Source organism: Trichomonas vaginalis, chromosome V, assembly GCF_026262505.1.
Source record: "Trichomonas vaginalis G3 chromosome V, whole genome shotgun sequence".
NCBI classification, from domain to species: domain Eukaryota; phylum Parabasalia; order Trichomonadida; family Trichomonadidae; genus Trichomonas; species Trichomonas vaginalis.
The window spans coordinates 10,262,961-10,279,908 of NC_067207.1; the positions used below are offsets into that span (position 1 = coordinate 10,262,961).

The 16,948-nt window shown below is 34.3% G+C and overlaps 4 protein-coding genes and 2 pseudogenes across 6 annotated transcripts, besides 2 other annotated features; 3 read left to right on the forward strand and 3 right to left on the reverse strand.

The window, feature by feature from the left end:
- Positions 1-13,842: part of a mobile genetic element that runs on past the window's edge.
- On the forward strand, positions 75-935 carry TVAGG3_0311150 (uncharacterized protein; the record flags this gene model as incomplete). Its single annotated transcript, XM_051229831.1, has 1 exon — positions 75-935. The coding sequence occupies one exon, from the start codon at positions 75-77 to the stop codon at positions 933-935; it is 861 nt and encodes a 286-aa protein (XP_051099561.1).
- Positions 2,978-3,931, forward strand: TVAGG3_0311160 (organellar and viral DNA polymerase type B; the record flags this gene model as incomplete). Its single annotated transcript, XM_001307377.1, has 1 exon — positions 2,978-3,931. The coding sequence occupies one exon, from the start codon at positions 2,978-2,980 to the stop codon at positions 3,929-3,931; it is 954 nt and encodes a 317-aa protein (XP_001307378.1).
- TVAGG3_0311170 (uncharacterized protein) lies at positions 5,203-5,658 on the forward strand (the record flags this gene model as incomplete). The annotated part of the gene is made up of 1 exon (XM_051229832.1): positions 5,203-5,658. One exon carries the CDS (start codon positions 5,203-5,205, stop codon positions 5,656-5,658), a length of 456 nt encoding a protein of 151 aa, XP_051099562.1.
- Positions 6,146-6,595, reverse strand: TVAGG3_0311180 (protein of unknown function, DUF4106 family; the record flags this gene model as incomplete). Its single annotated transcript, XM_051229833.1, has 1 exon — positions 6,146-6,595. One exon carries the CDS (start codon positions 6,593-6,595, stop codon positions 6,146-6,148), a length of 450 nt encoding a protein of 149 aa, XP_051099563.1.
- On the reverse strand, positions 7,498-7,916 carry TVAGG3_0311190 (annotated as a pseudogene). Its single transcript has one exon. A coding segment is annotated over exon 1 (419 nt).
- On the reverse strand, positions 7,955-8,539 carry TVAGG3_0311200 (annotated as a pseudogene). The gene has a single exon. A coding segment is annotated over exon 1 (585 nt).
- A 2,775-nt stretch (positions 13,843-16,617) lies between the features above and the next one.
- Positions 16,618-16,948: part of a mobile genetic element that runs on past the window's edge.

Consider the following 16,948-nt stretch of genomic DNA (forward strand, 5'->3'; position numbering starts at 1 on the left):
GGGAAACTTGTTTGTTAGATGAGAAATATGAAATGGCATACCATTTTAAAACAATATATTTTTACATATATTAAATGCTTCAGGTTGAAAAACAAAGAACAAAAGTAGCAGATACAAAACCGTTAGACTATATCTTTACAAATGCTGGTAGGACTATTTCAGATGAAGAAATTTCATCCCGAGCATACAGGTTTGACTATCCAATTCGTTGGCTTCAAAGTCCTTCAGATGCAAAGGCAATAGCATTTAGAAGAGTTTTGTTTTCAAATAGAACTAACGCATTTATGTTCGCAGTATATTTTCATGGGCAGTATAAAGGTCCTGATGGTCTAATAGACAAATTTGACGAAATGAGAATCTTTACAGTTCGTTCAGACGAAAGTCTTGAGAAAACTCTAAATGACTTTCAAACTCAAATGAACAAATATTATTGGGAATTTCAAGAAAAATACGACTCTTTACTAAATGGAACATACTATCTGAAACTAGAATATGACAAGATGAACTCCACCGTTTCATTTCAAAAGATTGAAATTAACCCTCCAAGAGATACAGAGTTTTTATTTTGGAAAGTAGACAAACGTTCTTGGGCACAATTTCTTCGGTTACTAAACCAGAACGAACCATTACCACCAGATGGTCCATTTAAATTTATACTTCCACCAGCAGATTTGACAGTTTATAGAAACGTGTTTGACCCTCAAAATGTTATGTGTCATGCAAGTTTCAGTTCAAGCAACAATAGTTTTCTATGTATTGGTAAGGACTTTTATGACTTTGCTTCTAAATTCTACGAACCACCTAGTAACAGTTTCTCTGACTTTCAAGTTTGGTTCACAACAAATGGTGTGCAACATATTATTCCATTGTACTATGACTTTTATCTCGAATTGTCTTTCATATATAACTACGGAAAAGTGCTGAAAAAGTATTGAAAAATAATGTTTATGTTAGCATGTTAGATCTAACACGTTTTCTAACCTCATGAATTTGTCATGACTTCTTCGTAAATGTTTTGTCAAGACTTCTTCGTAAATGTTTTGTCAAGACTTCTTCGTAAATGTTTTGTCATGACTTCTTCGTAAATGTTTTGTCATGACTTCTTCGTAAATGTTTTGTCAAGACTTCTTCGTAAATGTTTTGTCAAGACTTCTTCGTAAATGTTTTGTCATGACTTCTTCATCGTAATGAGCGTAAAGGACCCAAAAATAATGTTTAGGTGAAGTGGTGCGATCTCACCTGTTTTTTCACCTCTTTTTTTCACCTCTTGAATTTTCATGAATTTTCCCGAAATAAAAAATAAAGTTAGTTTTATTTTTTTATTTTGTATGTTAGATATGATTTCAGGGATTTTTTTGACGAAGTGTTACTCTTCACTTCGTCAAAAAATAACAGTTATCTAATGAAAAAGTGTCATTTTTTGTATTTTTTTGTATGTTAGATATGATTTCAGGGATTTTTTTGACGAAGTGTTACTCTTCACTTCGTCAAAAAATAACAGTTATCTAATGAAAAAGTGTCATTTTTTTTCACCCTCTTGAATTTTCATGACTTCTTCGTACATGCTTTGTCAAGACTTCTTCGTAAATGTTTTGTCATGACTTCTTCGTAAATGTTTTGTCAAGACTTCTTCGTACATGCTTTGTCAAACATGAACGTAAATGTTTTGTCAAGACTTCTTCGTAAATGTTTTGTCAAGACTTCTTCATGAATGTTTTGTCAAGACTTCTTCGTACATGCTTTGTCAAGACTTCTTCATGAATGTTTTGTCAAGACTTCTTCGTAAATGTTTTGTCAAGACTTCTTCGTAAATGTTTTGTCAAGACTTCTTCGTAAATGTTTTGTCATGACTTCTTCATGAATGTTTTGTCAAGACTTCTTCGTAAATGTTTTGTCATGACTTCTTCATGAATGTTTTGTCATGACTTCTTCGTAAATGTTTTGTCATGACTTCTTCGTAAATGTTTTGTCAAGACTTCTTCGTAAATGTTTTGTCATGACTTCTTCGTACATGCTTTGTCAAACATGAACGTAAATGTTTTGTCAAGACTTCTTCATCGTAATGAGCGTAAATGTTTTGTCATGACTTCTTCGTAAATGTTTTGTCAAACATGAACGTACATGCTTTGTCATGACTTCTTCGTAAATGTTTTGTCAAACATGAACGTACATGCTTTGTCATGACTTCTTCGTAAATGTTTTGTCAAACATGAACGTAAATGTTTTGTCAAGACTTCTTCGTAATGAGTGTAAAGGACCCAAAAATAAAGTTTATGTTAACATGTTAGATCTAACATGTTTTCTAACATGTTTTCTAACCTCTTGAATTTTCATGAATTTCCTTAAGATAGAAAAAATAAAGTTAGTTTTATTTTGTATTTTTTTGTATGTTAGATATGATTTCAGGGATTTTTTTGACGAAGTGTTACTCTTCACTTCGTCAAAAAATAACAGTTATCTAATGAAAAAGTGTCATGACTTCTTCGTAAATGTTTTGTCATGACTTCTTCGTAAATGTTTTGTCAAGACTTCTTCGTAAATGTTTTGTCAAGACTTCTTCGTAAATGTTTTGTCAAGACTTCTTCGTAAATGTTTTGTCATGACTTCTTCGTAAATGTTTTGTCATGACTTCTTCGTAAATGTTTTGTCAAGACTTCTTCGTAAATGTTTTGTCAAGACTTCTTCGTAAATGTTTTGTCAAGACTTCTTCGTAAATGTTTTGTCATGACTTCTTCGTAAATGTTTTGTCATGACTTCTTCGTAAATGTTTTGTCATGACTTCTTCGTAAATGTTTTGTCAAGACTTCTTCGTAATGAGTGTAAAGGACCCAAAAATAAAGTTTATGTTAGAATGTTAGATCTCACCTGTTTTCTAACATGTTTTCTAACCTCTTGAATTTTCATGAATTTTCCCGAAATAAAAAATAAAGTTAGTTTTATTTTTTTTATTTTTTTTATTTTGTATAAAAAAATAAAAATGTCAACAATCGGCACAACAACAGTTCAAACAACAACAGTTCAAACAACAACAGCACCAAACTCGTTAGTCATGAATCCTACGTCAATGTTAGTAGAGATGAAAAGCTTCATTCCTTCTTCATATACTTTCGAAACAAAAATCCAGAAGATAAAGCAAGAACTTTTAACATGTAATTTAGACTGTAGTGCGAAAGATGAAGAAAATGAACAGTATCTTTATGAAATGCAGGACATTATTGACCATTTGCCTAAACTACCTGAAATTCAGCAGCAAAAACTAACTATTCCTGAATTCGACGAAATTGAAGTCAAAGCAACTGACTCGGTAGAAATAAAGAAGTTCATACGAAAGGTAAATTATGAATTCCTTGGTTTTCATTGCAACCATAAGGTTATGGACAAAGATTGCGACATGGTATATAAGAATGTTTCTGACCTTTACAAATCCGAAGAATTTAAGACCTACGACAACTTTGTTTCGTTAGTTGCTGAATGTGTATGGCAGATAAGAGATAAAGATAGAAGAGGTAAGGTATGGAATGAACAAATAAGACCCGCTATGTTTGAGATGAAGAAAACCATTGACGCTTTAGTTGTTTTAGCAGGTAAGGTTTCAGAATATAACGCAAAAATGAACCCGCAATGTTCTAAATGTAAAGCAGCAATGAGGAGATATAACTACTCCGTCAAAGAGATAGAACGTATGAGAAACGACTATGCAGACTTAAAGAAAGAAGCAGAAAAGCCAGCAGAAGATAAAATGGATATGTTGACATTTCTGAACAAAAACTATCCAACAGCAGAAGATTTCCTTCTATCTGACGTCAAGAAGAAATATAAAGAAACCTTCGGCATTGTTAAAACATTCGATGTACTAAAAGAAGAAATAGAGGCTACAAAACTGTTTAGAGTCATGAACCATCGCAACATATACCATGTAAAACGCTTGTGAAAAAAGAGGTTAGAAAACAGGTGAGAAAACGTGTTAGATCTAACATGCTAACATAAACTTTATTTTTGCTGAATTCCGTATGAAATTTCATGAGTTTTGTGTGTTTTAGACCATGTTAGAAAACGTGTTAGAAAACGTGTTAGATCTAACATGCTAACATAAAATATATTTTTACTGAAAAATGACCAAAAATCTGAGTAAAATGGCATATGCTTGCTTCCCTCGGAAAACTGAGAGAAGAGATTCCGTACGAAAACAGTGAAGAACAGCGAGTAGGTAAGAAACCTTAGTCGCCAAAACTCTATGAAAACAGTGAAGAACAGCGAGACCGACTTCCTTCGGGGTCGCCTAAAACTCATGAAAACAGTGAATTTCCTTAAGATAGAAAAAATAAAGTTAGTTTTATTTTTATTTATTTTTTTATTTTGTATGTAAAGACAGATATGTCAACATCAGAGAACACAACAACTGCTATCGTTCATGAAGCCATAAATGAAGAATACGAGTACATACAGTTTAACAAACAACTCCGTCTCATTCGTTCGGTCAAAGACGATATGTACCAAATGCAAAGTATTTTGACAGCATGTTTTGCTCCAGACACTAAACACGCAGACGACTGGTTCAAAAACCAAATCACACAAGAACTTTTGAGTGAAATTTCTCTAGACCGACTTTTTTCGGTCTTGCATAAAACACATGAAAATCGTAAAAATTTGCCAATAAATTTAAGAGGTTGGTATGTTCATAGACTTTTAGTAAATGCTGTTGCAATGTGGGCTTCGCCTAAACTTTATTTTTATTGAATTCAGCACAAATTTCATGAATTTCCTTAAGATAGAAAAAATAAAGTTAGTTTTTTATAAAATATTTTTTTTATCCGGAATATAAAGACAGATATGTCAACAACCGAGAACACAACAACAGTTATAGTCCATGAAGCTATAAATGAAGAATACGAGTACATACAGTATAACAAACAGTTACGTCTCATTCGTTCGGTCAAAGACGATATGTACCAGATGCAAAGTATTTTGAACGCTCTTCGTTCTACAAAGCAAGCATATCATTGGTTTGAAAACCAACAGACAAAAGAACTTTTAGAAGAATTTCCTCATATGTTTGCTACCCTCGGAAAACCGAGGGTAGAGATTCCGTACGAAAATCGCAAGAATTTGGCTCCTGGTTTGAGAGGATATTATGTTCATAGACTTTTAGTAAATGCCGTAGCAATGTGGGCTTCACCTCGTTATGCTTGTTATATTTTCATGATGTTAGATGAACTATATAAAGCAGAACGTGAAGAGATGGAAAACAAGCTTGAAGCAAAAGATGAAGTCATTGAAGCAAAAGACAAAAACATTCAGAAAAGAATACCACGTTCGGTACCAAAAGGAAAGGAAAAGAACTATAAGTATATGATTTATACTGAAGAGATGGAAAATGAAGAAGATAAAGATATGGTTATGTTGCATTTAGTCAGAAGAAACAACAAAAGCTTTTACGACCTTGCTAAGATTTACAAATCTGACAGAAATTGGTTCTATCGCGAAAACTTACCGATTTCAATGACACCGAATGAAGATGTGAAACAAATAGTTCAAGATACGTTACCTCAAACACACTATGATATGAAAGGTTGTACAATACTTACATTCAAAGAAGATTTGCCATTGTTAAAGGAAAAAATAACAGAGTATTTTGACAACTTCAAACAAGTAGAGTAAATTGCACTCTTTATTTTTACGCTTGACTTCAGATGGCTCAAGTAGCTCAATTAGGTAAATTGCCTCGTCAAATCCTTCTGGCATTCCGAGTCCTTCCATCCGACAGAAAAAGTTTTTCCTTCCGACAGAAAAAGTTTTTCCTTCCGACAGAAAAAGTTTTTCCTTCCGACAGAAAAAATTTTTCCCGACGACAAGAAAAAATTTTCCAGTTGTCCGTCCGTAAACCATTCAAATTTTCGAAAATTGAGAACTTTTTGGTCGAACTTCAGAAAAAGTTTTTCCTTCCGACAGAAAAAGTTTTTCCTTCCTACAGAAAAAGTTTTTCCTTCCAACAGGAAAGGTTTTTCCTTCCAACAGGAAAGGTTTTTCCTTCCGACAGGACACAAACGGATGACTGACGTCCCTCTTCCTGAATGCCTTCCAAAGCCAGAAGAACCGACAGCCCCAGCACCACAACAGACTTACTAAGACTAAACACTTACATTTTTCAAGCTTGACTTTTTACAATTTGAACTTTGTTTGCGTAGATATGAATTCTGAAAGAAGTATGAGGGTCTTGTATGACTTTATACTTCTCCCAGAGTTCATGTCTGTCAAACTTACCTGCCATGGACTCTTTCATAAGTTCCATGAAATCGTCTTCGGACAATCCGGGGAAAAGTACAATGTCAGTAAGTATTCTCTTTACATCCTTACTTAAACTCTTTGCTGTCTGTACACAAATGACAACTGAGATGTTAAAGTGTCTGAGCTTCTTAAGAATTCGACACATATCTTGTTCTCTATTCTTAAGCAAAGGATGAGAAGCAAAGTCATCTAAGATAAGAAGACACCTATGAGGGTAAGTCTTCCAATCGTAAGATTGCAATTTCTTCGAAATGTATTCTATCTCTTTCTGTTTGTTTCTGAAGTGTTTCTTCTCTAATATTCTCTGCATTTCCTCATTTGGGTCTTTAAACTTAGAATTTATATACTCATTTATAGCATTGTACTTCAAAACTCTTCTTTGGTACTTCTTTATCCAATCTAACAACTCAGTATCCTTTATACATACTAACTTAGACTTCTTTATAATATCTTTGAACGAATTGACGGTTTGGTCAAATTGACCAGAAGTACTACAAATGACTACCCTATAGAAGGGTTCTTCTCATTAGTTCTTGTTGTTGTGCAGCCATTTTAAGATAAGTGAAAGTCTTACCCGACCCAGGTGGTGCAATTAGACCTGTTATACATATGAGCAAATAAGACTTGTCATGTATAGGCTTTATCTGAGCATTTTCTAACTTCTCCTTGTTCTTGTTTAAAACATTCTCAAATTTCTGTCAATGTCAGCAAACTTTTTTTCTAAATATTTTAGAAAAATTAAAATTTTTATCTTTTAGAAAATGTCTAGCGATTTCGCTATCTATATTCGAGACAAGCTTTTCGACAGCAAAACATCTGTCGACCATAAAATCTACATAGTGTAAACAAGAAAGGTGAATTTGTTTAAAAGTTCTGTTTCTGGGAATATGACAAGAACCATAAAACATTAAGCAGAGAAGTCTTAAATTTGTCAATGAAGACTTGTTGACAGAGATGACGCCTCTTGGAGAGATGAAGTCCAACAAAACTTCTTAGAATGCAAAGAAGACACATGCGCTGTTCTTGAAGATGAAATAGACAGAATAGAAGAGCTATTAAAGGACAAGAACTTTACAAAAATATGGTTCTGAGAATGTTTGACATAACTCCACCAGAAAAGAAGAAGAGAGAAAAGAAAGTAGAAGAAGAGAAGAAAGAACCTGAACCAGTTCCAGAGAAAAAGAAATTTGACATGTAAAATAAAATTTATTTTTAGAACATTTCTGGGTCAATGTCAATGTTCTCTTCCTCTTTAGGAGCAAACACTGGCTTAGACTCTAAAATCTTTTTACCCAATTTACCTTGAACTTCAACTATCTTAGACTCATAATATTCATAGCGTCTGCTTTCTTTGGTTCATAAGGTATAACAAGTTTGTATGCTTTGCCTTCTTTAAGGTTTGAGAACCTTCTGTCAAAACTTTCTTTGACTGTTAACAAACCTTCTATGTCTAAGTCTTCAAATTTCGCACCATTTTTAGTCACAATAGCAAACTTAACTGGTTCGATGTTCCAAACTTTGCTGAATGAAGACTTTTCAAAATGGTAGAAGTAAACATTCAAATATGTGAATGGGTTTAGTTCTTCTTTAAGTCCTGACATGTACTTGTTTACTGAGATGAATTTTGTCATCTTTTCTATCGGATAAAAAAAAATATTTTTTTTTAAATTTACTCAGAAAAATTTTTCTTTGTATATACACCAATTCTGAACATCTAAAAGACTTTTGACATTTGCCAAGAATGTTCGTTTAGAAGCTGTCATATAACCATATTCTTGACAATATTGTTTATACGAATCGTACAATGACCTTCATCTAATGACACAAAGTCAGTTTCATCTATGAACAGTTCATATACACTCTTGTTTGCTTCTAACAATGTTTGTCTCTCTTCTGTATGTGGAATTTGTCTTGGATTGAACTTAGAAATATCTAATGTCATGAAATATGAGAACACAAGTGGTTGTAAAAGTCAGATGTCAAACATTCTGACAAAGCGTCAAAATATTCAGTATCTTGCATATGAGAATCTGACGTTCTGAACAACTACATATCTTCTGTCGGAACTTTAACTTCATCGGAACAGCATTGTTTGAAACCATAATGAAGTTTGCAACATTTTCACAAACTCTTTGGTTTTATATTTTCTTTCAACAACTCCAACTTTATCTGTTATAAGACTCTTCAAAGCATCTGAGTTTAAAACTTTTGTTGTATCTATACTTTGAAGTTCATTGCAAACTATAAGTTTCATATTCTCTATTGAGGAGTTAAACTTGCCACAGATGTTTTCTAAGTTTGTCATATTCGGGTTCGAATAACCTTCTAACAGTTTGCACAAGATATCTGTAAAGAATGTTCTTACCTGTTCCTTGTTTTCCAATTATAAGAGAGCAGTTTCATTTTAGCACTTGGATGTTGTAAGATGTTTGCAAACCAACATAAGATATACTCATAAACCTTTTCGTTTCCATTGCATATAATTTCTTGACATGGTCTAACCAAGCTTCTATAATATTTTCTTTCCATTCTACTTGTTCGTATTTAATCCAGTGAAGATAGAATAGAGTTTGGAAGAAGGTGTATAGAACTTTATACCTCGAACTGAAAAATCTTCTAACTTTGACAATAAGATATCCCAAGCATCTAACATCTTCATGCCAACTTGTACAACTTTTATTTTCTTAAGTTTCTGTCTACATTCTTGTTCTGAAACTATTGTCGCTTTAGGTTTGTTAACGACTACATCCCATCTTTCATGACATAACATTCTGGGGCAGAGTCGACATAAATGACTAAACGTTTCAAATTCTCGACTGCTTTGTTATAGTCTCGAAATGGACACATATTTCTGAATGCTTGGAAGTCATAAAAATCTGAAACATCTATTCTGTACATTTTTATAAAAATAAAAAAAAATATTTTTTTTTATTCTTGACTTTGTTGTTGCATTTGTTGCATTTGTTGCATTTGTTGTTCTTGAGCTATTTGTTGTTGAAGTTGTTCTTGTAATACAATACTTTCACCAGTTGCATCTTCCAATTCGAAACTTTCTGCCGTCATTGACAAATACATAGGACATAAAAGTTTACAGGAACAAAGTTTGCGTCAAACTAATGTCAACGTTATACTTGCCAAAGTGTTTGAGTTCACTAAGGTTGAAAATTCTGCATTCGAATGAACAATAGGCAAACCAGCAGAGAAAGTATTGTTATACGCATAAGTATCTTTGGTCATAATAGTTTCTGTCGACATTCGAATAACACTTTGAACCTATATTTGAAACAATATATAAGATTGGTGTGCTTAATGTCAATGGAATAGACATTCCTTGTATGACACCTTTTCCTGTTATAGGAAACTGTTGTAGTAAAAACCCAGAAATAAGTTTTGTATTATAGCTCATATCGTTATAGTAAACTCAGTCGGACATCCCAAACATAATGAAACCTGCTCTAGTTGCGCAATGTTACACCCGTACTTAAAGTATTAAATAAGTCACAAAACCTGTTGGTGGTATATCTGAGTAAGTATCTTCAAAGGAGTATTTTTTACCATTCACAACAATAAAGTCTTCTGGTGTCAAAAGAGCAAACAGGCTTTAGTCGTCATTGTGTTTAAAGTTAGTTTACAATACCGTCCTTGAGGACTTTGTAAGTTTGTTGTTATAGAATTATATGATCAGGGTTTTTAGTCGTAATAGTATAAACCATTATATCTTCTGCCATTTATATATATTTAAAAGTTTTCTGAAAGTGGAGAAGAACTTCATCTAAACTTTCACATGGCGTTTCTTGAAGTTCTCTGTCTAAGAAGTTCAAATATTTTGTAAAGACATAGAACTTTCCTTTGTCTACACGAACAAACAAAACAGGGTCTTTCATATCGTTCAAAGTGTGTAAAGTCCTTTACATGAAATAAAGTCTATATTATTTTTCTTCAAACATCTTTCAAGAAGTTTTGACATTTTTACTTAGCAAATAAATTTTAATGAAATGTTGTGGTCGTCAAATATTTTTATGACGTCTGGGAAACTATACTTTAAGTTCAACGTTTCACCTCCTTTCATAACGTATATCTTGTCAATGACATTATATGACCCACAGCAACTAATGTCGGGTTCTATTTCTTTGATGTTTTAATCGTCTGCCTCTGTCAAAAAGTTTCAATAGTTCTTTCAAACTTCATGAGGTGCAATGACATATGAGTTCACTTTTACAGGGTTGTGTTCGACCAAGTTTAACATTATACTTAAAGCTTGACAAATCTTCTCCTGAGTTTGAAGTTTGTCTTTCAGTTGTTGTAGTCGTTTCGAATATCTGCAACAGAACTTAAGTCTCTGCTAACTTCAGGATAGTTGGTGTTCTTTTACAGGAACTATTGTTATACCATCTTCGTTTCGTATGGTTTCCCCATTTCAAACATCTCTGTCTTTGACATTGACAATAACACTTTGACTGTTTGTTTGAGTTGGTGTAATTTAACTTCACATCTGCCACCGCCATTAAACCTTTTGAAACACTTACGCTTCTATTTTTCGGAAATGACATTTTATTAGAATAAAAAGATGGACGTATTCGAGTATCTCTTCGAATTGAAGCAGAACAAAGTTTACACACACAACAATACAAATACATTGACAGAATAGTTCTTTATACAAAAATGGAAAATGTTATAGAATAGCAATATTTGCTGAACCAAAATATTTCCATAAAGCAAAGAAAGTTGGTATAACTGAAATGGTGAAAGTTTCTTGAAGCAGACAAAAATATAACTTCAAAACTTACAGATATTTCTAAAGGAAAGTTTATCTTACAATATTATGTCAAACTGGCGTACTGTCAATATTTGACGGAGAGAAGTCAGTTCAAGAACAACTTACTGACCTGCTGCCAAAATCTGCTCGATGGAAGCTGTCGTTATGCCAATCTGAGGAGCCCCAGCAGGTTTCATCGAACGAATCTTCAAAGAGCATCTTCCGTGAAAAGTGCTATTGGTTTTGTAAACTTCTTTGCTCTCAGTTCATCTGGACCGTCTCTGTCACCAGTATATTGTATTTGTACAGTACCAACAGTTGAAAATACCACCCATAAAGTCTTCTGAGTCAGCAAATGGAATGCCAAGCCAAAAGTTTGAACGGTCTCCATTTGTATATTGAGTTTTTTGACCTCCTGTATGAGTCCATACTTTCACATATGGCATAATAGAACTTTGCATTTCAGGGTTAATGGTTGTTGTGAAGTTGTTGTTAAAGTTCATAGCATCTAATGTCAAGTTGTATGACCTCATATCCTCAACTGTAGAATATTCTTCTCTTGGATAATATTTGCCATCTATGTTTATATGATATTTAATACCGGGGTTGTAGAAACAAGAATAGTCATTTATAGTTCGTCTGAACAGTACAAACATAGTATCTGCATGTTTCATTGCAGTTGTTAAAGCAATATCTGTTCTTGCACCTGGGTCAGCACTTTGGTTTCCAACTTCACCTGCAAAGTCTTTGACAGATATTTGGTGTATAGGGAACATAAGTGGAACTGCAATATATTTGGCAGCTAAAGCATTTGAAATATCTGGTCCAACATATAGACTGCAAGTCTGCTTTCTATTCTCTTGCATTCAAACTGTTCGCATGTGAACTTAACTGGGTCCCAAGCAGTTCCAGCACCATTGAAGTAGTAGTTTACTTCAGTGTTGAGGTTTGAGAAACCAAAGTCTAAGTCAACTTTGTCTTTGCAAAAGTCGGCGAATGACGTTTTATTTGTTCCATTACGTCTGTAAGAGTGAATGGGTCTTGTGTTGGTGCAATGACTAAGTTATTTTTGCTTGGAGTAAGTTCGATAGAAATTTTTCCTGCCCAGTTTGGCAAGTATCTTAAAAACCTGAAGATGAGGAAAGATGACAAAGGAACTCTAAGTTTCAGTTTACTTTAGTGGCAGCAGTTCCATCTGAACCAGAAAGGTTAACATAAACTCCTGAACGTTAGGGTCAAGTCTTCTTATTTTCTCAATATTTGCATACTGGTCTGTTTGTTCTCTAGCTTGTGGTTGTACTGAGTTTCTCAAAGCGAACCATTCATAGTTTGCCCATGTTACTGTTTGAACTAAGTCAGAGTTAGAATATATCTTATATCCCATGAAAACTTCTGGAGCATATTGGTATCCGACATAGAAAATTCCATTGCAACCTTTCTTGTCAGACAACTTGGCAGAAGGTTTTATTCAATGTCTTGTTCCACGTATAAGAATGAGTTGTCAATAGAAATAATATGAAACCTGTCGCAAGCAATATCTACTGTTGTTGAAGAACCTTCTCCAAACTCACCTACGTTTCCATAAGAAACAGCAGTTGTATATTCGTAAGTTCCAGGAACTATTTCTGACCTTCTAATGGCATTGTCGCATTCGTTATACCATTCGGAAACATTTCCGTTCATGGCATCCAAAACTGTTGGCGTTATATTCTGAGCGGCGTACATTTCATATGGGTAAAAATATAGAATAGTTGGATTTATTTGTCATAATAGAACCCACTCGGACCAAGCTTTACTTTCTTCCTGACTGAGTTTTTAACTCTTCTTTTTCCTTCATTGCCACTACTTTCACTAGATGAAGTTACTTCTTCACTACTTTCACTTTGTTCTACTCTTCTCTTCTTCTTTGGTGTCGCTTTTGGTAACTTGCCCTCTGCTTCAAGTTGTTGCATCTTTGCCTCATGTTCACCTAGTATGTTGTAAATTTCCCATGTCCTTTTTGCCTTTGGGCTCTGGTCGCCCATCTCAGGTAACTATATCCTAGAAAGATTTTGTCATAGTTTGTATTTGAGTCTTCGCGTATTGTTTGCATGACTCTTTCCTGAGTTTCCGGTTCAAGCTCTTCAAACAGAGCTTGTCCATATGGAATAAGCTCGTTTCCAAATATATGTTTTTGTAGCCATTCTGGTTTTCTTTCCATGTTACAATAATATCTTTTGTGAATGGGAAAGCTTTTACCCAATGTTTCAGTCTTGCGTCATTTATTTCTGTAGTTGGTTTATTTTGTCAAGGAACATGTTTTTCAATACTAACATTTCAATTTGGTACTGTCATTTGAGTTTTCTTAAATATTCATCCATTCTCGGTTCATTGTCTGCAAAGTAAGTTTTTATGACATTTTGCAAACTTTCGTTTGCAAGGTCATGTACAATAGGTTCTCTTCCTTCTCTCTCCCTAACTTTCTTTCTAAACTCTTCACCAAATATACCATCTCTATGGTTCTGTGTAGTTCTTTGAGATAAATGTTCTAGAACGTCAGGTGTTATATTTCCATCAGCCATGTTCATTTCATACTGGTTCAAAATATCTGCATCTTTCATATCTTTCAATGGCATTAAAGCCGCGCTGAAAATACAGCTATATCTGGTTCACCATTCACTTCCATTGCGTCTACAACTTCTTGGAATTGTGGTTGTAAGTTTATGAACCACCTATCCGGATTAGCTTTAGTGACCCCATCTCATTGTAGTTCCATAGTCTGCAGAAACAAAAGTAGGTTTGTTTCCATATTGGTTAGGTTCTGAATGAACTTTAAACATGTTCATTTCTATATGTTTTGTTGAAATTTAACCTTTTATTTTCACCGAGTTCAGCCAAAGATTGAAACGTTATATGGTCGTAAGTAAAAAGGATTGTTTTGTATTTGCGTACACTTTCTTTCAGTTCTTCCATTCTATGCTGAATATTTTCATCTGATGTTGGAGTCTTTTGTATGTCGGCGAACATTTTTCGATATTCTTCTACTATGTCAGCCGAATTTTTCTTAGACTCTTGGAAAGATTCCATATTCTCCGCATACTCTTGTTTGAGGGTCAAGATTTTTCGGCTGTTCCAAATCTTCATCTAGTTTGTGAAGTTAGTTTTCCAAAGGAGGGCCTTGTTCGTTTCCTTCAGGCTCTTCTAGCTGTTGTTGCTGAACTATTTCTTCCATGTCTGGTTGTATCTGAACTTCTTCCTGTGGAGTTTCTTGTACCTCATCTGCTGGCATTTCATATATTCCGAGACCGTTTTTAAAAAGTTCCCTATCTAAGTCATCCGGACTCATAAACCTTTCTTCTTTCGTTCCGTCTCTATTTTTTACGCGTTTCATGAAGATAGTTGAATTATCATTTATCTCTGACACCAAATATCTCGGAGTAAATTCAGTCATGTCATTTGGATGATATGCTATTAAATCATATCCCTTTAGCGAGCTTGTATTTTCCAGGTTTGAAATTATATCCCATTTGGTGCTGAACCATAAAGCTAAATAGGTTCGGGTCAGTATTTCCTTCCTTGAACTTTCTAATAGCTCTTTATATCTGTCACTAAAGTCAAGAGTATCTGGGTAACCATAATTTTCCTTAAGCATTTTTAAGAATTCTTGGTTTCCTTGTTCTCACTTCTTTTATGTCCTTGCTCTGTTTGTGGTTGTTGCTGTGCAGTGTTTTGAACTGTTGGTTGTGGTGCAGTGTTTTGAACTGTTGGTTGCTGTGCAGTGTTTTGAAACTGTTGGTTGTGTGCAGGTGTTTTGAACTGTTGGTTGTGGTGAAGTGTTTTGAACTGTTGGTTGTTGTGCTGGTTTTGGTGCATGCCTGTGTCTGTGTCCATGTGACGATGTAAATGTTTTAGGTAGTCCTGGTGCAGGTGCTTCTCTTGGAGGGTTTTGGTGGTATATAAGTTCCACTAGCTAGTATATAAGTTCCACCAGCTGGTATATAAGTTCCACCAGCTGGCACATATGTTCCATCTGCAGCATAATGTCCTACTGATTCTTTTTTTTAAGAAAGCATTTACTAGGTCTGTTTTGGTCTGTTGTAACTCTTTTTCTTGACTTTCCACAACAGTTGCTCTAACGGCGTCATAGGCACTTTGAACTGCCTGTCTCGTTGCTGCATCTGTTATTTTCGTCATATTTTTGTGCTACTTCTTTTAACTCTTTGTCGAAACCTTCAGACTTCAGTTTTCTTTCCAGATGAGAAGTCGTTCACTAGTTTCACCTTACTATGAAGAGCTCGAAGGCGTTCTTAAAGTCAGCATTCATTAAAGCTTCATTTGAACTGTCTTCATCCGCTTGTATTTTTGTCCTTATTGACCCTATAAGTTGGGCTGCTTTGGCGTTGGCTTGGGCATCTAACCAGTCATTATTAGCTTTATATATCTGCGCTTTTCATTGCCTTTTGCATGGCTGCGTCGTTATTTTTACTTTCTGTGCTAAGTTTTCATACTGTACGGTTTGGTTTTGCAACTGTAAAAGTTTTTCTGCCTTTACATTTGCTTCAACTTCTTTTTATACTCATCGCTATCCATATATGTCTTCAGGGCTTTTTGTTTTATTTCTTCATCTTTCAGTACTTTATATTGAGTAGTATGGTTTTTCAAATTTATAACATTTGTTCCATTTTTGCTACTTCTGCTGCTTTTTCTGACACTTTTTTTCGCATATTCCTCTGTACTTAGTTCTTTCAGTTGTTCTTCTTTCTTCTTTTTCTCTACGTTTAACTCATTGAGTTTCTTTGTGTGTCTGTCATATTCTAGTTTCTTTTCGTTTTCGCTTATTTGTTTCTGTATGTCTATGTTTGACTTTTTGACATCTGTTATTTGATTTTTGAGTGAACTCAAATTCATTTGACTTTGAGGGTTATAAGCTGTTCCGTCTGCAGCTCCACCATAGCCTGCCATTTTCGCTAAAAGTGCCGCTCTTAAACCTCCACTCTGTGCACCAATAACTCGGTTTAAAAGCATAGGGTTGCTTGACATTTGTTGCAACATAGTGGGGTCATTCATCATTTGTTGTTGCAACTGTTGTTGTGGTGTCAGTTTTTACTATTGGTGTTTCAATGCTCTCTTCCTCTTACGTATATTCTTACGTAGCTTACGTGGCATTTTAAGTGAAGTAAAAAACGGTTTTTGACAGATGTTTATATGACACTTTTTGTTCAGCACAAAAAACTACTCGGTCAAAGTGTTGTCAGTTTTGTAAAATAACCGTCCTATCTCATTCTATAAGGGGGAAAAGGCTTCTCAAAGTATACTTCCTTGGAACGCCTGTAACTTTTCCTGTAGTGACGATAGACCCTTACTTGTCCGGACAAAGCTATACTAAACATCTTCAGGGCTAGAGGGCACGAAGTGCCTGGAGGCCCCACTACCTTTTTTTTTTTTTTTTATTATTAATTTATTTATTTATTTTTTTTAAATCAAATCATATAAATATATATATATATAATAGTGAAATAGAACAAGAGATAATTATTGATGATTAAATTGTAGACGAGAGATAAAAGTTTAGATAAATTAATAAAATTAGTGTGGAATCAGACAAATTTCGGGTTGTTTGGGAAGGAATTGTTGGCTATGATGTACTGATCATGATCAGTACATCATAGCCAACAATTCCTTATACAAAGTTCAAAACTTGGGTGCAATCAGTTCTGATTGCACCCAAGTTTTTGAACTTTCTCGAGGGAATGGAAGGGTAAGAGGTATACATTATGAATATATACCTCTTACCCTTCATTCCCTCTCTGACAGCGGGAAACTTTGTCTGAATGTTAAAACTATTCAGACAAAGTTTCCCGCTGTTTGCGAAGGAATTGTTGGCTATGATGTACTGATTCATGATCAGTACATCATAGCCAACAATTC